Source organism: Grampus griseus (assembly GCF_964374135.1).
Source record: "Grampus griseus genome assembly, chromosome: 6".
Taxonomy (NCBI): domain Eukaryota; kingdom Metazoa; phylum Chordata; class Mammalia; order Artiodactyla; family Delphinidae; genus Grampus; species Grampus griseus.
In genome coordinates, this window is record NC_139000.1 from 89,359,504 (window position 1) to 89,381,392 (window position 21,889).

The window sequence follows — 21,889 nt, forward strand, 5'->3', positions numbered from 1 at the left end:
CGAGGGCATCTGGGCTGGGGCTGGCTTAGCATGATACTTTGGGTCCTTTTTCCAAGCCTCATTTCATGGGCATGTCATCCTGGGACTCCTGGGATGTGTGCTGGTGACTCCTTGACCACTGGGTGGCCTCGGGCTCCTTTGACACATAGACCCTGACTCTGGTTCTTGGAGAAAGATGGCCCTGACTGCGTCCCAGGAGCCTGTGTGGTTGAGATGGGAACAGGAGCTGGTGCAGGGCATCCTAGAGGATGGCCACACCTGTGCCTTTCCTCCCGAGTAACTTAGGGAGCTTATAATTTGGGGATCTCCTTGTCAACTAGTGAGTTCTCAGAGTCCTGCATCCTGATCATGGGAACGGTTCTGCATGCAGAATATTCACCATCTGGCACTGGCACCTTCTGCTTCCTTATTGCCACCTGCTGCCGGCACCCTGACCAGACTTGCTGAGGCCCTGTGGTCCCCTGGCCTGCTGCTAGCGGGAGGAGGAGGAGAGGCTGAGGGACAGGAGCGTGGAGAGAGGGGGTGCGGGGAGAGGGGAGGAGGGGCCCAGATCTGAAGGAGGGCTTGGTGTGGCCTGTGTTGGAAATGTGTCCCCTGGGATCCCCCTGGCCACCTCCTTTTCTGCTTACCACTGACTGCCCCCAGTCCTGGTTATCTTCTTATTAAGTATGACATATAAGCGAGAGTTTGTGACAGGCTCCAGGTTCACAGGCTCTGGATCTGTGTGGAGTAGCAGGGCTGTTGGGTGTGGACAGCCTTGTGCCCTCTGTGTCCTGCTCCGTGTGGATAGTGCTGTTCTGCACACTGGATGCCCCTCAGAAGTGGGCTCAGAGGAGTTGGGAGGGAAGCCTATTCTTGCCTTGCTTCCCCCCATGGTTCAAAAATCTGGTCAGAATGAATCAACTTTACCTTGTCTGCCTCCACCTTCCCAGATCTAGAAAAAGAGGACATTTTAAAATCAGTTTTTATTTCTAAATCTTATAAAGACTTCAGGAATTGTATATTTAAATCCTAAAGATAAGTTCCCTTTCATCTGGGGATTTATTTGGAACCTATAATGAGGCTGGCATTTTGTCCTAAATGGACCCTTTTCTGACTGCCCCCGCCTAGGCTGGCCCACACTTAAGCTGAGTGGTGAGTCTGGCTTGGCCCCTGGATGAGCTGACCTGTCCTGGGGCCTGGGACCTGGGACTGAGAACCCTGGCTATCTGCTACTTCTGTTGAACTCAGCTGGGGGAAGAAAATCCAGAGGTTGAGATAATAGTTTCAAAAGAGATGGATTAAAAGAAGTGACACGGAATGGCTTTTTAAAATAATCCCCGGGGCAAGTCAGTACATTATTGCAAGTGCCAGCATCCCTCAGGAGCAAGCTCTCTTGGTTCTGAAGCTCACGCCTTCCCTTGTTGTGAAATTCCACGTGGGCCACGGTCGGTGCTGCCACCGTGCTTTCTGTTGTTGGAGCCTTCTCCTTGTCTGTCTGAATGTTGTTCACAGACTCCAAGTCTGTGGCTCTGTCCACTAATACTGGACACTTCTGAGATGTGGGAGACATGCGGGGTTGTCACAGAGCCCAAGACGATAGCTCTCTGCCAAATGTCACATGAGGTGCTTGAGCAACCATATTTGTATATGTAAAATGCCCATCTACCTGGATTCCACACACTGGGGAGAAGAGACCTTCTGTTGTCCAGGGGTCACTCAACTGCTTATGGGCCTGGAGGAGAGAGTTTCACGGTAGGCTAAGGCTGCCCTTGCACTGGACCGCAAACCAAACTCTGGCCCTACCTCCTGGTTGCAACCCATGTTGACTGGTTTTGGCTTGGTACTCCATCTTGGCCTGCTTTCCTCCTGGGAGCTCCTGCTTTTCCTTTGCCTGGCGCACCCTCCTCCCTCTGTAAGGCCATCTCAAGGGTCAGCATGTCTTGTTGGTTTCCCCTGGTCCTTTGGCCAGCAGTGGCCACAGTGGTGTTCCCATCTCCCTGGACACCCACATCTGTGAACTCTGATGGTGCTAACTGGGGGCTCCCAGGGGAGGCATCATGCTGCTGAATCCCGGGAACTTGCTGAGGGAGGAATGTCCAGTCCACACTTCTAACTGGGTTGAATTGACCCCCCATCTGCCACCTGGGGGCAGAGCAGGGATCGTCCTCATCGTATTATCTACTACTGCATAACAGCCACTTATCATCTCAGTTTTTGTGGCCAGGAATTAAGGAGCAGCATAGCTGGTTCTGGCTCAGGGTCCCTCTTGAGGCTGCATCCCATATGAAGGCTCAGCTGGGGCCAGGGCTCTGCTCCTAGGATGGCGCCGCCACAGCCATTGGCAGAAGGCCTTAGTTCCTGGCCATGTGGGACTCCACGGGGCTGCTCAGTGCGGCTGCTGTGATCTGAGAAGAGAGTCATCAGGACAGAAGCCACAGCATCTTTTATAACTTAATCTTGCTGGGGGTATGCTATTGCTCTGCTCGTATTCTCAGTCACACAGACCAAACCTCCACAGTGCAGAGAGGACTACAGAGTATGAGTGTCAAGGGATGGGGGCCATTGGGGACCTACCTGGAGGCTGCTGACCACGCTGTCTCACAGACAGGGAAACTAGGGGCAAGGGATTCATCACTCCCCTGGGATTGGCTGATGCTCAGAGTGTGGGGACCAGGATTTCCTTAGGGGTTTTCCTCCTAGATACCGCAGACCCCTGTAAAAGTCACAGGGTTGTACCCACTGAGCATCCTTTCATGTAGCCCTGGGAACATTGGTGCCATAAGGAATTTCTTTGCTGGACTTGGTTTTAGAAGGCAGGATGGCCTCAAAGATGAAGATTTCTACACTAGTGATGCTGTTGGCCTTACCCACCCTGGCTGGAGCCTGGCTTAGTCTTTCGCAGAGGACAGAAGCCCTCTGGGATGCTGGCGGCCGATGTCCACACTGGCCGAGAAGTTTGCTCAGGGTCAGATGACACCGTGTGTCCCTCAATAGCACAGTAGTGTCACTTGGCCTCTTGCGTAACAGGCTAGGGCCTTTGGGAGTTTGTGCTTTGGGCCGAGTTTGCTTGAGCTTGCTAACATCCCAGGTGTTCTGGTCTGAAGGTTTGTATCTCAGACCCAGGGCTCTGATCTTTGGTTCTTGAGAACTTTTCTCCTTTTTCATGTTCCAGTGGGATTTTTCTCTTGGTCAGTGACATGGTACATGAGGGTGGGTTTCCCCAGAGGGCTGCAGTATGCCGAGACCCCAAATGGGGGCATGTAAAATGTCCGGTCCTTTGGCCTGTCTAGTGGATGGGGACGGAGGTGTCTTCCTACTGGCCTGTTGGAGTTGACGTTTCCCTGTTTCTTTCCCTTCCTGAAGAATGGTGAGCTGATTTATGGTTGTAAAGATGCCCGCAGCCCTGTGGCTGACTGGAGTGAACTTGCACACCACCTGAAGCCATTCTTCTTCCCATCCAATGGCCTGGCCAGTGGGCCCCACTGCACAAGGGCCGTGATCCGGGAGCTGGTGCGTGTCATCACACGGGTGCTACTGAGTGGCTCGGACAAGGGCCGGGCGGGCGCCCTCAGGTCGGGGCCTGGGCTGCGGGGCCCACCCATCTGTGAAGCCAGCCCTTTCAGCAGGAGCCTGCGCTGCCAAGGTAGGCCTGGTGGGTGGGCTGGGTGCAGGGGGAGCAGAGCCTGTGGCATGGCCTGCGAAGGTCCTGCCTGGCCTCACGGAGCTTCTGTGGGAGCAGCCTCAGTCTTGTCAGGGCTCCCCAAAGCTGGGCCTCCCTGTCTCTCAGCCCCAGGTGGGGTTACTGCCTTTCTCATCTCCTATCTGGGTTTATAAGTTGCAGCATACATTTGGGCTATAGGGTTTTCCCTAGATATCGTCCCACACATCTGTGCATCCTCTGTGGTTTGCTGAGTGTTTTCTCTACATTGTCCTGTTCCATCTCATTCCAACCCAGGGGATAGGTTTTCCTTGGCCTTTTTCTTAGATGGGAAGAATTGAGGCCCAGAATGTTGCAGTCCCACAGTGCAAGGCCCTTTAGGGCAGGTGGGTGGCCTCAGTGGGTGGCAGTTTGCAGACAAGTTGTGAACACAGACGTGAGGGACCTGTGGCTCTGGGTGCCTCCTTCTCAAGGCCCCATTCCTCACAGACTTGCTGTGGGCTGACTTTGACTCAGTGGGCATCCAGACTTCAGGGCGATCCGGTGACTGATTTGGGTTTTTGCCATGAATGTTCATGGCCTCCTCGTTTGCCACCTTTGTCGCCTGCTGGTGGCTCCACAACACACTCAAGTATGTGGCATGCGGAGCCATAGCCAGAAGCTTATGTTGAGGGGCCAACCAGGAAGATTCAGATTATTCAGTTTTTGTGCTGATGATCCCTGTGGGTTCTCAGAGCCTCTGAGGATGGCCGTAGGGATGTGACATAGGAAGATGGTAGCCCTGCTCCTGCGTGGATTTTAGGTGCTACTGTTTTGCCATACAGCTTCCTAAGCACAAATCACCCTTCTTCTGTCCCCCATTTCGCATTTTTCTTAGTACAAATGAATTTTGTGGGTATTTTTCTTGTTGCAAAAGTGATACCTAGTCGTTTCAGACAATTTTGGTAAACTTATGCCCATATTTGGGTACTTAACTGCTAAGTAGATGGAACGTGTTTGGAAGGACACACAGATGGACACTGGTCTGAGGCATTGTTGACACCTGTGGACTTTTCTTCCAGACCTTCCCTGCGTATGTACACAGACATAAACCTGACCCATGGGATGTGCAATGTGTTCTACATACTATTTTGTAACCTGATATTTTTGCCTGATTAGTATAAATCTGTATCTGTATCAGCAGTTGTATTTTTTGCAATTTTATTGACCATGAGGTAGATATTCCACTGTATGAATAGCCTATAATTTTAACAAATCCCTTCTAGTTGGGCCTATGCACTTTCACTCTGTCTTACATGACTGAGCATGTTTTGCCAGAGGTAGGGGAGGTCAGAGGTCAGTGTCAGAACTGCACATGGCCACAGCTGCTCCCTGTGACTTGGACCCATACTCATATATTTGTTTGTTCATAGGACATGGCTGTTTCTTTGAAGGGTGGGATAAATGGGCTGGGACTCTGTCTCCCCAGCCCTCGAGGTCCCCGGTGCATGGCAGGGGCCCGAGAATGCTCGAGTGTGGAATGGACCTTGTTTCCGCACCATCCCTGCCATGACAGCTCCCTGCTCAGTGTGGTCACTCGTCTCTCAGTACGGGCTGTGGCTCTGGGCTCCACAGATGCAGTCTTGCAGTTTTGGAGATGTCAACATGGTCGTTTTAAATTTTGTGTCTTGTCTTATTTAGACTGAGGGTCATCTCTCTAAATTCAGATCTGGGCTGGTGTGATGGAGGTTGAAGGATGTTGAGAGGAAGGAGAGGCACAGAGTGAGGTGTGGGTCACCTCCCTTTCTTTTGTGCCTGGTCCTGAACGTCTGCTTGTCCCAGCCCCAGCAGCTCCGTGAGGCAGGGTGCGGCCTGTGCCCGCCACCTTCTTTAGTCCTTGACAGTAAACCTCTCATTTTCCCCTGATGTTCTTGGTAGGAAAAAACACCCCGGAGCGCTCAGGGTTACCGAAGGGCTGTCTTCTGTACAAAACCCTCCAGGTGCAGATGTTGGACCTGCTGGACATCGAAGGCCTCTACCCTCTGTACCGGCGGGTTGAGCGGTACCTGGAGGAGTTTCCTGAGGAGAGGTGAGGCCCAGGTCCAGGGCTCCCCTGCCCTTTCTGGGCCCACATGGGGCCCCAGCAGCCCTGAGGGAAAGATGGGGATGAGGGGAGCAGGTCGGCCCAGTGGGAGGACAGCATTGGCCTCCCAGGAGGATGACTCACCCCAGCTACCTCCCCTCCCTGCCCCCAGATGCCAGGCTCGGCCCAGAGATTCAGTGCCATGTGAAGGAGGACCAGGGTCCTGCCAGATCAGTGGTCATTTGCCCATTTCTAGAAAGGAAAAGCACATCTTGCGAACCTGACAACCCTGCATTAGGCAGCTCCATGTCCTGAGTTGGGCTGAGCCTGCAGGGGGCAGTGCTGCTCCACAGCCAGTGAGCCGTGCTCACCCAGCCGCCGCTGGGCTTTGGCCTTCAGGCACTGCCTTGTCCATCTCCTGGCCATCTTGATGGGGGTTGCTAGGGTCCACACCTGTGGCATGTGGTGGAGGCTGGGGCCATTGCCCAGGCCTGGCTTCGCTTCCTCCCTAGCACCCCTTCACTAGCATCTCTTACCTGGACACCATTTGTCATAAACAAGAGATGTTCAGCCTTGGCTCTCCTGGTTCTGGTCTTGCAAGACGCTTCATAACGAAGTTTAGCATCAGGAAGAGATGAATCCATTAATGTTCTTTAAAACCAGATGTATGATTCTTAAACTGCTAACAGTTTAACAAACGATTTCCAGGCAGCTTTGTTATCCTGTTTTTTTGTGCTTTGTCCTTCAGAAAAACATTGCAACTAGATGGGCCTTATGATGAAGCATTTTACCAGAGGCTGCTTGATCTTTCCACTGAGGATGATGGCACAGTGGCTTTTGCACTGACAAAGGTGGGTAGATCCTTCCAGAAACACACTGCATGCTTCTTAGGCTCTTAACACTAACTCGGGGTTTTCCTAAGAAGTGTTTCCCAGTACCTACCCCTGATGGTTAAAGCAGAAAAATTGGGGATTAAAAAAACGTGGCTAAAGTTTCCCCCAGATGGACTGGGCCGGGTGGTAATAACGTTACTTAGTTTCTAGGAAGGATTTCCCTGTGTTCACTTGGCTCCAGGCCACCCAGGGCTCAGCCCTCTCTCCACCCTCCCTGTACTGGGGTCCAGGACCTGAGGCCACTGCTCTGTGCTTCCTTCTTAGCAGCCTTAGAACAGGCTAGCGCCAACCATTCCTCTCCTTACAGCCCTCAGTGGGACTCTAGGCCTGGACCCCACCTGTGGTTGTGTGTGGCTGGCTTCCTTCCTCCCCATACCTCAGGCCAAGGGTCACCCTGGGAGAATCTCTTAGGAAAGAGGCCTCATCCCATTCTTTCCGGTTCTGTAAAATCGGAATTCAGGGGCTCCATGAACTTGGATAGGAAAAAAATTACATCTTTGTTTTCACTAACCACTGATTGAAATTAGTGTTTCCTTCCATTATGAATGTGGCAACAACCACTGTGTGGTCAGCAGGACCCCCAACTTTGCCATTTAGAGAAATCAGACGTTTTAATTTCACACTGTAGTTGCTACAGATATCTCATGATATCTTTATATTCTTCACTCCTGAGATTTTGTTATGTAATACTACATAATATATTTGTTTTAAAAAATAGTTCGGTATTTGACATGGTCAAGCCTCTGTTTTTTATTTTCTGCATTTAAAAATGTTATTCTGAGAGGGAGCCATAGGCTTCATTGGGCTGTCAAAGGTTTTGCTAAAATGGTTAAGGAACACTGTTCTAGTGGGAGCAAAGTGACAAAAAGGTAGGAACAAAACAGAATGACCTTCTCTACATCCTCTGGGCAGCTGCCCTGGAGCCCTTAGTTTAACTGTCCTGGTCCTGACGATGTGTCTGTGGTTCTCACTTTTAAGAGTCCTCACTCTTGTCCTTGGGTGGGCGCTCCCTCCCTCCCAGGTTGGGTGCTCCCTCTTCTGCAGCTGTTGGGCTTTTGAGGAGGTCCCTTCCAAAGCCAAGGGCCCTGAGGGAATTAGCTGAGGTGCTTGGGCATAGAGCTGTCCTCAAGGTGGGGAGAGACCCAAAAGGGGGCCTCTATCGGAATAGAGTGACGGACTGCCCTGCATTGTCTGCAACTTGGGTACATTGATTTAGTAATAAGTATCAGTATTCCATTTTTCAAGAGAAGAAGCATAGGACTTTACTTCCTTTTTTACACATTTCTATATTTTTCAAAATTGTAATAAATAAGCATGGATTACTTTTTAATTTTATTGCAATTTTTAAACCTCATATGTAAACATAATCTTGTAAGAGATTCAAGCAATCATTACACAACTATCAGAATGACTAAAATAGTAACATTGAAATAACACTGAATGCTGGTGCAGAGAAACTAGATTTGCAGAGCTAAACATGCATGTGCCCTATAACCCAGCACCTGCACTCCTGGGTATTTGTCACAGAGAAGGGAAGACTCAGGCTCACCCAAAACCCTGTACAGGAGTGTTCATAGCAGCTTTATTTGCGATAGCTAGAAGCTGGGCACAACTCAAGTGTCTGTCAACAGGTGGCCTACAACAGCTTACGTAAACTGGAACCGTTGAGCAGTAAAAAGGAACGAAATCTCAATACACACAACAACCTGGGTGAATCTTCAGAGAAATGTGCTGAGTGACAAAAGCCAGTCCCAAAAGATCACACACTATGATTCTGTTTAAATGACATTCTTGAAATGACAAAGATGAATGGTTGCTGTGGGATGGGGAGGAGGTGGAAGGAAGGGGGTGTGGTTATAAAAGGTCGACACAGAGGGATCTTCTGGTGATGGAACTGCTCTGTATTTTAACTGTGGTGGTAGATGCATCAACCTACATGTGTGATAAAATACACATACACAACACACAGGACTACATGTAAAACTTGGGAGATTGGAATAAGATCATGGAGTGTATCAATGTCACTATCCTGGCTGTGATATTATACTATATAGTTTTGCAAGATGTCACCATTGGGGGAGACTGGGTAAAGGGCACTCAGGATCACCTGCATGTGAACCTACAATTATCTCAAAACAAATAATTTAATGAAAAATATTCAAGCAGTGAGTATATTGTCCGGGAAGATCCCATAGGCCGCGGAGCGGCTGGGCCCGTGAGCCATGGCCGCTGAGCCTGCGCATCCGGAGCCCGTGCTCTGCAACGGGAGAGGCCACAGCAGTGAGAGGCCCGCGTACCGCCAAAAAAAAAAAAAAAAAAAAATGTGATGTTATTCCTGCCCAAGCAATAGGTGTCCACTGTTAACAGTATGTATCTTTTCAGAACTTCACACTAACACTCACACACACACTCACTCATACCATTTGGGGGATTATCCACATTATACGTGTTCTTCACTAGCTTGCATTTAACCTAACATGGCTTGAAGTCTGTCTGTGTTGGAATATAAGGGTCTGCCTCTTTTTTGTTTTAGGGATTTAGGTTCTGTTAGTTGGAATCTGAAGAAGGTGGAAGTGAAGCTGAAGCTGGGGGAGCAGGTTGAGAATATTCCTAGGCTACAGACTATTGAAAGTTCTTTCATGAATACTGTTTATCTAATTGAGCTTTGTACCTCTGATGAAATGAGAGAGGTGCGAATATTGTATTTATTTCGAAGCTCAGGAGACTGCAGCCCAGTGTAATTCTTGCTTTCTGACTATCGTTTAGTATTCTATAATGGGAGTCAGCAAACTTTTTCTATAAAGGGCCAGACACCACAGCTCTCATCCCAATCTAGAAAACTGATACTGGTGCACAATGGCTTGGAATGGGCTGCAAGGGCCCATACGGTGATTGCTGTGGGCAAGGCACAGGAGTCTTATCTGGAAGGTAGAGGAGGGTATATCCAGGGGGTCTGGTTTGGGGTTGACAAAATGTGTTTAGGGCTTCTTTCCAAGTTCTGCTTTTACATGATCTCTGGACCCCTAAACTGATGGTTCTCAGTCCTAGCAGATCCAACACTCTTTTTCTATAGCAAATACTGTAACTGCCCCTTTACTATCTTGAAATGAAATTCATAGATAATATAACCTACCTAAACACATCTTAACTGTAATATAGATTTTTTTTGGGTTTTTTTTTGTTTTTTTGCGGTACACAGGCCTCTCACTGTTGTGGCCTCTCCCGTTGCGGAGCACAGGCTCCAGACGCGCAGGCTCAGCGGCCATGGCTCACGGGCCCAGCCGCTCCGCGGCATGTGGGATTTTCCCGGACCGGGCACGAACCCCTGTCCCCTGCATCGGCAGGCGGACTCTCAACCACTGCGCCACCAGGGAAGCCCCTGTAATATAGTTTTAACTGTAATATAAATGGGGAGGAAAAAAAAGGCAAGTATTTTGTCATAAAATAACATGTATTTAAATTAAAAAAAAAAAAGGCAGGGGTGGCAGAGAGTAAATGCTTTAGGCTTTGGCCATCTGGTCTCTGTTGTAGCTACTTAGCTCTGCCATCATAGCTCAGAAGCAGCCAGAGACAAATATAAATGAGCATGGCTGCGTTCTAGTAAACCTTTATTTACAAAAACAGGTGGCAGGCTGGATTTTGCCCCTGGCCTGTAGTTTGCTGACTTCTGTTCACTTTTGCTTGTTAGTTTTTATATTCATTTTTTTCTCTGTTGGTTTGGGAGTTAGACATTCTGCTACTGTCATTTTTCTGGTTACTTGTTCAATTTGACCATGCATATTTAAAGACTAAAATTAATAATTTAACCCCCACTCCCACCCCAACACCTGCCACACAGACATATAATATTGGGTTGGCCAAAAAGTTCATCTGGGATACTTTAATTCCAGTTATCGCTCCCAATTTATATGCAGTTATTGTCATATAAGTTTTTGTCATATAACTTTTCTTGGGCGTATACCTAGGAGTGGAGCTGCTGGGTCAAGTGGTAACTTATGTTTAACTTTTTCAGGAACTGCCAGACTGTTTTCCAAAATGGCTGTACCATTTTACATTCCCACCAGCAGTGTACAGGATTCCAGTTTCTCCATATCTTTTACAGAACTTGTTACCTGCCCTCTATTTGTCTTATTCTGTTTTTTTTTTTTAAAAATCACAATTTACAGTATTATTTTTTACAGGTGTTTGTTTAGATCTACCACGTTTACCCATATCTTTGCTTAACATTCTTATATCTCAGATCTTTCCTCTTTTTCCTATAAAAGTTTTATTGTGATATGTTACATACCATACAATTTACCTGCTTAAAGTATGCAATTTGGTGGTTTTTACTATATTCACAGATATGTGTAAGCAGCATCACAGTCAATTTTAGAACATTTTCATCACCTAAAAAAAATTCTGTACCCTTTAGCCATCATCTCCTTATCTCCTCATCCCCAACAGCCCTAAGCAACTACTAATCTACTTAAAAAAATTTATTTATTTATTTTTGGCTGCATTGGGTCTTTGTTGCTGTGCACGGGCTTTCTCTAGTTGTGGTGAGCGGGGGCTACTCTTTGTTGTGGTGCACAGGCTTCTCATTGCGGTGGCTTCTCTTGCTGCGGATCACGGGCTCTAGGAGCGCAGGTTTCAGTATTTGTGGTGCGTGGGCTCAGTAGTTGTGGCTCGCAGGCTCTAGAGCACAGGCTCAGTAGTTGTGGCACACGGGCTTAGTTGCTTTGCAGCATGTGGGATCTTCCTGGACCAGGGCTAGAACCCATGTCCCCTGCATTGGCAGGTGGATTCTTAACCACTGCGCCACCAGGGAAGCCCCCAATCTAATTTTTATCTCTATAGATTTGCCTATTCCAGATATTGCATATGAATGGAATCATTCAATAGGTGGTCCTTTATGACTGGCTTCTTGCACTTTAGCATAATATTTGCAGGGTTCATGTGTATTGTAGCAGGTATCAATACTTCATTTCTTTTTATGACTGAATAATATTCCATTGTATAGATATACTGTATTTTGTTTATCCATTCATCAGTTTGATGAGCATTTGGGTTGTTTTCACTTTTTGGCTGTTATGAATAATGTTGCTATAAATATGTGTATAAATTCTTCTGTGGACATATTTTTACTTTTCTTGGGCATATACCTAGGAGTGGAGCTCAGGAGCTCAGGAATTTCAGGAACTGCCAGACTGTTTTCCAAATGGCTGTACCATTTTACATTCCCACCAGCAGTGTACAGGTTTCCAGTTTCTCCATATCTTTGACAACACTTGTTACCTGCCCTTTTGTTTTTAGCCATCCTGGTGGGTATGAAATGGTATCTCATTGTGGTTTTGATTTGCATTTCCGTGAAGACTAAGAGCATTTTTTAATGTGCTTATTGCCCATTTGTATATTTTCTTTGGAGAAATACCTATTCAGGTCCTTTGATCACTTTTTAATTATGTTATTTGTTTCATTGTTGAGTTGTAGGGGTTCTGTATATTGTGGATAGTAAGCCCTTAACAGATATATGATTTGCAAATATATTCTGTCAGAGACCTTTTCACTTTTTTGATAATGTTCTTTGTTGTAAAATATTTGCAATTTAAAAACTTTACTTGTTCATTTGAAATATAGTTGATGTACAATATTATGTTAGTTTCAGGTATACTACATAGTGATTTGACATTGCATACATTATGATATGATTACCATGATAAATCTAGTAACCATCTGTCCCCATACACAAAAAAGTTTTTAACTTTGATGAGGTCCAGTTTGTCTGTTTTCTCTTTTGTTGTTTGTGCTTTTGGTGTCATATCTAAGAATTCATTGCTAAATCCAAAGTCATGACTATTTTCCCCTGTTTCTTCAAAGAGTTTTAGCTCTTCAATTTAGTTCTTTGATCCATTTTGAGTTAATTTTTATATATGATTTGAGGTAGAGATCCAAGTTCATTCTTTGTATGTGGATATATAGTTGTCCCAGCACCATTTGTTGAAGAGACTATTTTTTCCCATAAATGTATGGGTTTATTTCTGGATAGTCAATTGTGTGCCATTGATATATATGTCTATACTTAATGCTTGTACCCTGCCTTGATTACTGTTGCTTTTTAGTAAGTTTTGAAATTGTTCTTTTGCAAGATTGTTCTGGCTATTAGGAGCCCCTTGTAATTTCATTATGAATTTTAGAATCAGCTTGCCAAGTGCTACAAGGAAGCCAGCAGAGATTGTGATAGGGATTGTTGTGAATCTGCAGATTGCTTGCATATGGCCATCTTTATAATAATAAGTCTTCCAGTTCGTTAACATGGGATGCTGTTCCATTTATTCAGATCTTTGTTTTTCTTTCAACAGTCTTTTCAGAGATACATTTTGTACTTTGTTAAGTTTATCCCTGAGTGTTTTCTTTTTGCTGTTGTAAATGAAGTTGTTTTCTTAATTCCATTTTTAGATTGATCATTGCAAGTGTATAGAAATACAATTTGTTTTTGTATATTGATCTTATAGCTTACAACCTTGCTGAATTTATTAGTTCTAATAGTTTTTTACTGAATTTCTTAGGATTTTCTCTATATAAGATCATTTAGAGATAGTTTTACTTCTTCCTTTCCAGTTTGGTTGCCTTTTATGTCTTTTTCTTGCATAACAGCCCTTGGCTAGAACCTTTAGTGCGATGCTAAATGCAAGAACAGACCTGTCTGATTTGTTTCCGGTCTTATTGGGACAGCATTCAGTCTTTCATCATTATGTGTAATGTTAGCTTTGGGCTTTTCGTAGCTATCCTTTATTGGATTGAAGAAGTTCCCTTCTTTTCTTAAATTGTTGAATGTTTTTATCATGAAAGGATGTTGGATTTTGTCAGATGTCTTTTCTGCATCGATTGATATTTATTATCATGTGTTTTGTTTTTCTATAGATATGACATATTAATTTATTTTTGGATGTTAAAACCAACCTTGCATTCCTGGGATAAACCTCACTTGGTCTATGATTCTTCTTATATATTGCTGGATTCAATTTGCTATAATATTGTTGAGGCTTTTTGTGTCCATTCTCATAAGAGGTATTGGTCTGTAATACTGGCCTTGTCGAATGAGTTGGGAAGTATTTCAGCCTCTTTTTTTTGGAAAGGTTTGAGAAGGACTGATGGTAATTCTTCTTTAAATATTGATATTTGATAGAATTCACCAGTGAAGCCATCTGGGTCTGGGCTTTTCTTTGTAGGTAGTGTTTTGATACCCAGTTAAGTCTCTTTACTTGGTATAGAAAATTGTGCTATTTCTTCTTGAGTCAGTTTTTGTAGTTTGTACCTTTTTAGGAATTTTTCCATTTTATCTAAGTTGTCTAATTTATTGGCCTACAGTTGTTTACAGTTTTCCTCTTCTTCTTGAAGTATATCTTATAGAAGTTACTTTAGTGAATGTCTTTTGGTAAATTCTCTTTGTATCTGTTTATCTGGATATATTTATATTTTGTCATAGTTTTGAAAGGTAATTTTTTCTAGGTACAAAGAAGAGGTTGATTATTTTTTATTAGCATTTAACCATTTTATGCAACATTATCTGACTGTGGATGTTTCTGCTGAGATGTTTTCTGTCAGTCTAACTGTCCTTCCTCAGGAGGTGATTATTTTCTCTATGGTTGCTTTTAAAGTCTCCTCTTTTTAGATTTGACATTTTAGTGCAATGTGATTAGGTGTGGTGTACTTTTAATTTATTCTGCTTGGTGTATGTTGTGCTTTCTCTATTTGTGGATGTGTCTTTTATTAGTTCTGGAAAACCTCAACCATTTTCTCTTCACATATTTTCTCTTCTCCATTACCCTATTCTCTTCTTCTGGGACTCTAATTAGATATATATATCAGACCTCATTTTTATCATTTTCTTCAGTTCTACCTTCCCATTCACTGATTCTTTCTTCACCTGTGTCTAATCTGTTCATTCATTTGTTCAATGAGTTTTCCACTTCATTAGTTATATTTTTAATTTCTCTCAAAGTTCCGTGTGGCTCATTTTCATATCTGTTTGGTATTTTTGATAGTTCCTTGTTGCTTGCCCTCTTTTAAATTCCATCTTTTATTTCTTTAAACAATTTATGAATAGTTGTTTTATATTTCTGTATCTAAGTTACAGTAAAATTTTGGAGGTAAAAAATCTCTTGTTATTTTACTGACTCATCCTTGCTGCTTTGTTTGCTTGGGTTTTTAATTATGTATGATTGTGAGCTCCTATTTGTTTGATTTTGATCTATGAGAATCTCGGGGACCTAAATAGGGGATGCTTTCCTCCAGAGGAAATATGGATTCTTGCCTTAAGGGAGAAGTCTCAGGTTTAGACCCGTACTCCATGGCTTATTCCTAGAAACCATGCCTGCACTGACATTGCCTACAGGGCAGCTTAGCCTTCCAATTGCTCCTTGCTCAAAACTCTAGTTTCAGCTCCTGTGGGAGTGAGTGTGAGAAGAGGGGATTGGGTTGGGGATTTCCTTTACCTTCTGCAAGCCTAGCAGTGCATTAAGTGTTAACAGGGATATCATTGTTTTGTAGGAGGTGCCTTGGAAGTTCTCCATACACCTAAAAGTGTTGTTCTCCTTAATATGGTCATATAATTAATTGTCATTTATTTGGGTGTTATCTTTAATTTGTTACTGTTAAAAATGTTTACATTCACATTTTTGTACTTTAACCCTTGTGCACTTAAGCATATCTTCCAGAGTGATTCTTAGAAGTTAAATTGCTAGATTTATTTTTTATAGATTGTCATATTGTCCTCCTGAAAAGATTTTGCCAATTTATATTCCTTCTTGTAACAGTCGAGGGTCCTGTTTCCCACATGCCCTCTAAATTACTTGATATTTCTAGTATTTAAAAGTTTAACTTTAATTTTCTAAGCTTTTGTTTCATTAACCATTTGTAATGTTGAAATACAGCACATACAGAAAAGTGCACAGAAAGAGGTAAAGCTCAATGATTTGTCATAAAGAAAACCCTTGGAGAACTACCAGTTAGGTCTGAATATGGAACACTGGCAGCTAATAAGAATCCCTGTTGGTTTCCTGTACAGTTATTCCTCTTGCCTTTCTCCCTCAAGTTAACTATTGTATTGACTTACATACCTATAGTTTAGTTGTTTTTGAACTTTATTATTACAGAATCATGCATATATCTCGTGTCTTGTTTTTTTTTATGTTCTATATAACATGTATAAGATTTACTCATGTTATTGCATGCATTTCCATAGTTTCAGTGCTTTGTGGTGATCTATTTAAATGGATATCACCCATTCTACTGTTGATGGATATTTGAGTTGCTCCCAGTTTTGACCATTATGAATAAAGTTTCTGCAAAACATTCTTGTACAGATCTCTTAGTGTACATGCACATATGTTTCTCTTGGGTATATTCCTAGGAGTGGAATTTCTGGGTCAGAGGTGTGAGCATTGAGCATATTTAGCTTTAGTAGGTACTATGAAATAGTTTTACCTGTTTATATTCCCTACAACAGGCTAGGGTAGTTCAACAGACTAGGGGGTTCCTGTGGTCCCATACCCTCTCTGCCACTGGGTTGTGGGTCTTTTAAATTTTAGCCATTCTAGTGAATGTGTAAGGGTAGCTTATTGTGGTAATGAGATTCAACACCTTTTCTTATGTTTATTGGCCATTTATATTTTCTTTTCCATGAGGGACCTATTTAAGTCTCTTGCCCAGTTTTTTGTATGGTTGTCTGTCTTTTTCTTATTAGTTTGAAGGAAATCTTTATGTATTCTGGATAGATGCTCATTGTCAGATATGTGTGCTACAGATATCTTCTTCCACTTGCCGTTTTACTCTCTTAATAAAGTCATTTTCAGAAGGGGAGGTCATAATTTTAAGGTCATTTAATTTACATCTTTTTCCTTCTTTAGCAGTCTTTAAGTTTTATCTACCTTAAAGTCACACAGATATTTTAGAAACTTTGTTTTGCCTTTCACATTTGGTGGGTACCTTCTGCAATTGATTTTTGGTATGGCATGAGGTAAGGTTTTATTTTCATATGCGGTTGTCCTAGAATCATAGGAATTGTCCTGATCACTCTAGAGTCATAATGAATCTTGATACCCAGTAGAGTAAATCCTTCTACTTTCTTCAGGAATGTCTTTCTTTTAATTAATGCCTTGGCTCTTCTTGACCTTTTGCTTATCTGTACAAATCTTAGAATCAACTTGTTCAAAAAAAGAAACAGACTAACAGATAACAGAGAATAAATGAGTGGTTATCACTGGGGAGAGGGATGAGGGAGAGGCAAGATAGGGGTTGGGGATTAAGAGGTACAAATTACTATGTATAAAATAAATAAGCTACAAGGGTATATTGTACAACACAGGGAATATAGCTAATAGTTAATAATAGTTATAAATGGTGTATAACTTTAAAAAGTTGCGACTCACTGTGTTGTACACCTGAAGCTTATATAATATTGTACATCAGTATACCTAAAAAAAAAATTTTTTTTAAAGAATGAACTTTGTTCAGTTCTACAAGGAAAAGCACAACAGACCTTTTGGGATTTTGATTGATTTGGCATTAAAATGATGACAAGAGTTGACATCCATACAATATTAAGGCTTCCAACATGGGCGTTTTCTTTTTATTAGGTGTTATTTAAAGTCTGGTAAAACATTTTATGATTGTCTTTAGAGAGATCTTATATTTTATTAGATATATTCCTAGATATTTGATGGTTTTAGATATAGATGGTATCTATGTGGATATATAGGAATGTAATTGAATTTTCTACTTTGACCTCTTTATCTGTCAACCTTGTTGAAGTCACTTACTAATTCTAACAATCTATAGCTTCTGTTGGATTTTCATTATATATAATATATATATGATTATATACAATCATATTGTTTGTGAATTTGATTTTTTTTCTTTCCGATCCTTATACTTTTCACTTATCTATTTTGTTTTGCCTAACTGCATAGTTAATTTTTGTTCCCACTCTCAAAGAGAAAGTATTTACCATTAAGTAAATTGCTTGCTGTAGGTTTTTTTGGGTGTTGCTTAGTTTATTTTTAAAATAAATAACCATTATCAAATTAAGGAAGCTCCCTTCTATTCCTGATTTGTTAAGAGTTTTTATCAGGAGTGGGTGTTGAGTTTTTCAATGCTTTTTCTGTTTCTGTTGAGAAGATCATGTGACTTTTCTCCTATTTTCTTTTAATGTGATTACAGGTATACCTCAGAGATATTGTGGGTTTGGTTCCAGACCACCACAATAAAGCAAATATCTTAATAAAGCGAGTTACATGAATTTTTTGGTTTCCCAGTGCATATCAAAGTTATGTTTACACTATATTAAGTGCACAATAGTATTATGTCTTAAAAAATGTATATACATTAATTAAAAAATATTTCATTGCTAAAATATGCTGACCATCACCTGAGCCTTCAGCAAGTAATCTTTTTGCTGGCAGAGGGTCTTGCCTCGATGTTCATGGCTAATGACTGATCAGGGTAGTGGTCAGGGTGGTGGCTGCTGGAGGTTGGTGTGGCCATGGCAATTTCTTAAAATAAGATACCAGTGAAGTTTAACACATTGGTTAACTCTTCCTTCCATGAATGATTTATCTGAAGTATGAAATGCTCTTTGAAAGCACTTTACCCACAGCAGAACTTCTTTCAAAATTGGAGTCAGTCCTCTCAAACTCTGCTGCTGCTTTATCAACTAAGTTTACATCATATTCTCAATTCTCTGTCATTACAGCAATCTTAGCAGCATCTTCACTAGTAGATTCCATCTCAAGAAACCACTTTCTTTTTGCTCATCCAGAAGAAGCAAGTCCTCATCCAGTAAAATTTGCTCATAAGATTGCAGCAATTCAGTCACATCTTTGACTTCAGAGTTGAAACACCTGGGTTTGAGTCTAGCCTAGCAGTGCAGAGTGGACAGGTCATTCTATGTCTGTTTCCTTATCCATAAACTGGGACACTAGCAGTGCCTGCCTGTGGGGTTGCTGTGGGGATGAAGTGAGTTAACACACAGTTGGTGATCCCTCTGTTTGCAGTGTCATTCATGGAAGCTGCATGACATTCTAGTGTGCTATGTGATCTGGGGACACTTTGTTGCTCTAAGCAGGGCCTTGGTGTGTGTCTGTATGCCGGTATCTTGAGGTATAGAGTGATATGCTCAGTGCTTTCAGTGTGGCTAGCACATCAATAGCTGACGCCACTTACTGCTTTTTCTTCCAAGGTGGGCTGTGATTGTCTTGCCGAAGACAAGCCCTAGGTCCCAGGTTTTGGAATCAGGGTCCATACACTGCCTGCAGTGAGAGGTCAGAGGGCAGCACTGGCCTCTAATGAGCTCTTTGGGACTGGGTCTTCCTAACCTACCCCCAGGTCTGGGACCAGTTCTTGGACCTCTCCAGTGGGGAAGGGTGTGTGTGGCAATGCCATGGAGCTGACCTCTCCTTCCCCTGCAGGTTCAGCAGTACCGGGTCGCCATGACTGCGAAAGACTGCTCCATCATGATCGCACTCTCTCCTTGTCTGCAGGATGCAAGGTGAGGCACCTGCTACTGTGTCGTGTGTCCTTGGTCTAGCAGGGTTTTGTGGATTGGCAAGAGAGTTGGTGTCCCTATATTTAGAGAGGCTCTGGCAGGATCATGTTTATTAACAGAGGCCAATTTCCAAGGCCTACTCGATATCATGGGGATTATTAACTCTTGCTCTTTAGAAGTTTGTAATACAGTCAAAAAGACATTATTGAGAATAATTTTAAAAGCTTGTTCATTCAAGTTTACTATTATTTTCTAAGAAAATATCTCAAGGGCTTGGATACTGTGGTCCAAATTCCTTTCTCTCAAAGAAAACCCCAAGCTACCATCATGGCTCAGAGGCCCAAGAAGCTGTAGGTTCCTGTGGGCCTTATTTTTCCTCCTTTTACCAGGTCCTGATGTGCCGACCTTTATAGTCATTTCAAAGCCTTTAAAACAACATTCCATTGTTCTGCTTCCTCTTTGCAGCATCTTCTCCTGGACATCATTATCCAGTCCCCTCTCTGCCTTTTTTAGGAATTCAGGATGAACCTGATAATCTCTCAGTGATTAGATGGCATCTTCAGCATTGATCTTCAGGGTGCCAAACCCCACACACAGTTTTGCAGAATGTTTCACAATCATCTGATGTGTGTTCCTGGGTCAAGATGATCTCGTCACTGGCTGCCAGCCACCCGTTTTTCCGATGCTTTTGAACTAAACATTCCCAGGAGTCCTGCTTCTTGGCAGGCACAGAATTGTCCACTTTCTGATAGGAAACACAGAGGGACATTTATAGGGCGTAACTGAAATATTTTTTAAAAAAAAGGTTGTTCTATTTAGTTGAAAACTCTCATTATCCCCTAAGAAAATGCCCCCAGTGGTTAGTGACAGGAATCCGTTTGGATTAAGCAGTGTTGTTAGATGAGAGAAAACCACACAGATGTGATTATCTATTGCCCTTCCTGAAGCAAGGATGCAGTCAGGATACAGAAATGTGAGGGGCTGAGGGCCAGGAGTCCTGACACCCTTGACCAGCTGCTCAGCAGAAACCGACATGGTGGGAGAGGAGCGGGGACACGTGTCTAGAAACTTCTGAGCCGTGTGATCACCAGTGTCATCCCCAGGGCAGAGAAGCATTTCAGGTGTCAGGAACCTCAGGCCTGGGCTCACTGGAAGCTTGAGGTCAGCAAACGGTCAGACTCTCCTCAGCAGTGGCTCTTGGGCCGTGCTCCCACCAGCCTCTGCGTGATGGACTCCTCTCTTTATTCATGTCATCTTATTGGGTGTTGGTTCTGATGTGATGTGAGGTATCCTATAAAATTGAGGGCCAGATGTTCACTGTCCCAGCCCCGCTGTGTGGAGCTTGGGTTTCAGGCCCTGAGACTGAGACTCAGAAGCAAGACCTTAATTTGTACCCATGTTCTCTGCTGTTCAGGAGGGAGTAGCTAAGACCCCAGCAAATGAGCCAGGGATTCTTTTCCTGTAAATAGTATTTCTGAGCAGGAATTGAGCTAGAGTCTAGGCCTTGATTAGGCTCATTGAATAGGAATGTTTTATCTGCCTTCCCTCTCCCAGGCAGGAGGTTTTGAAATTGGTATTTTGTTTGCTTGTTTTGTTTTTGTAATAATTTTGAAATCTAGAAGAGTAGTACACATGGAGAAACCCGGACTCCTGAGTACTTCTCTCGGGCTAAACTGAGCTCATATAATGTATCTAACCAGTCATCTGGATGTATACTATGTGTCAAGCACTCTGAGAGCTAAGTGATATATGTAGCAATCTTAGTACAAAATTCAGAATTAGCCTGAAAGTGTTTTTTAAGTACAAGTAATTGCTCATATTTCATTATAAGCATACAACTATTACAATATTTAGAAAGACCACAACTAAACCCTAAGAAACAAAACACCAAACACTGCAGATACAATTTGAGAATAAAACGTGAGACTAGATCTCTCTCTCCAAAAGTGAAAAAGTATAAAGGAGCAAGAGTTTCTCACCAGACGCTAAAGGACACGAAAAGAGAAGTCTGTCCTCAACATTTTATCCGTTTGGCTGTTGAATAGCCAGATCTACTTTCCCCATTTTCTTAGGTTTTGTAATACTCGGCTCATGATAAAGTAACTTTCTTAGCATTCGTTTATACTACTGGGATATGGTGAATATCAATCGAGTATTCTACATAATTGCTTTTCCGTCTTTCTGCACATTAACTCTCTCTTGTCTGGTGTGCTGGCGGGTATCACAGTAGGTGCCTCTCTTGTAGAAGTTTCTAGCACTAGTACATACAGTTGGCATAGACAGAGATGGAATGCATATTGATGCACAGAATGGGTGCTCTTTGTGGGTTGGGTTGAGAGGATTTGGGAGGTTTGTGTATTCTGAAATTGTTCTTTTGCTTCCAGCTCCGATCAAAGGCCCATTGTCCCTTCATCGAGATCCAGGTTTGCCTTCTCCGTGTCTGTGCTGGATCTTGACCTCAAGCCCTATGAGAGCATTCCTCATCAGTATAAACTGGATGGCAAGATAGTCAACTACTATTTAAAGACTGTACATGCCAAAGACGCCACCGTGATGTCAACTAGGTTCAAGGAAAGCGAAGATTGCACATTAGTTCTCCATAAGGTCTAACTTTTTTCCTGTAGTGGTTTTGAAACTTGAACATAGAATGTGAAGGTTGAATGACAGAGTTTCTGTTGTGTTGGGTGACTTTTGGCTGTGAATGTTTTTGCTTTTCAACCCCTGTTCAGGTGGGACTGCCTCTGGGAGACACAGAATGGAAGAGCACT

General features: G+C 43.2%; 1 protein-coding gene across 2 annotated transcripts in view; it reads left to right on the forward strand.

Moving 5' to 3' along the window:
• IPPK (inositol-pentakisphosphate 2-kinase) overlaps positions 1–21,879 on the forward strand; it is a 47,806-nt gene extending 25,927 nt beyond the window's left edge. For both annotated transcript variants that reach the window (XM_082655938.1, XM_082655939.1), the window contains 5 exons: positions 3,346–3,625; positions 5,558–5,708; positions 6,451–6,553; positions 19,045–19,124; positions 21,506–21,879. In XM_082655938.1, coding sequence (XP_082512064.1) covers positions 3,346–3,625; positions 5,558–5,708; positions 6,451–6,553; positions 19,045–19,124; positions 21,506–21,731 — 840 coding nt within the window. In that variant the 3' untranslated portion in view covers positions 21,732–21,879. The remainder of the gene's footprint in view (positions 1–3,345; positions 3,626–5,557; positions 5,709–6,450; positions 6,554–19,044; positions 19,125–21,505) is intronic.
• Positions 21,880–21,889: the final 10 nt, after the last annotated feature.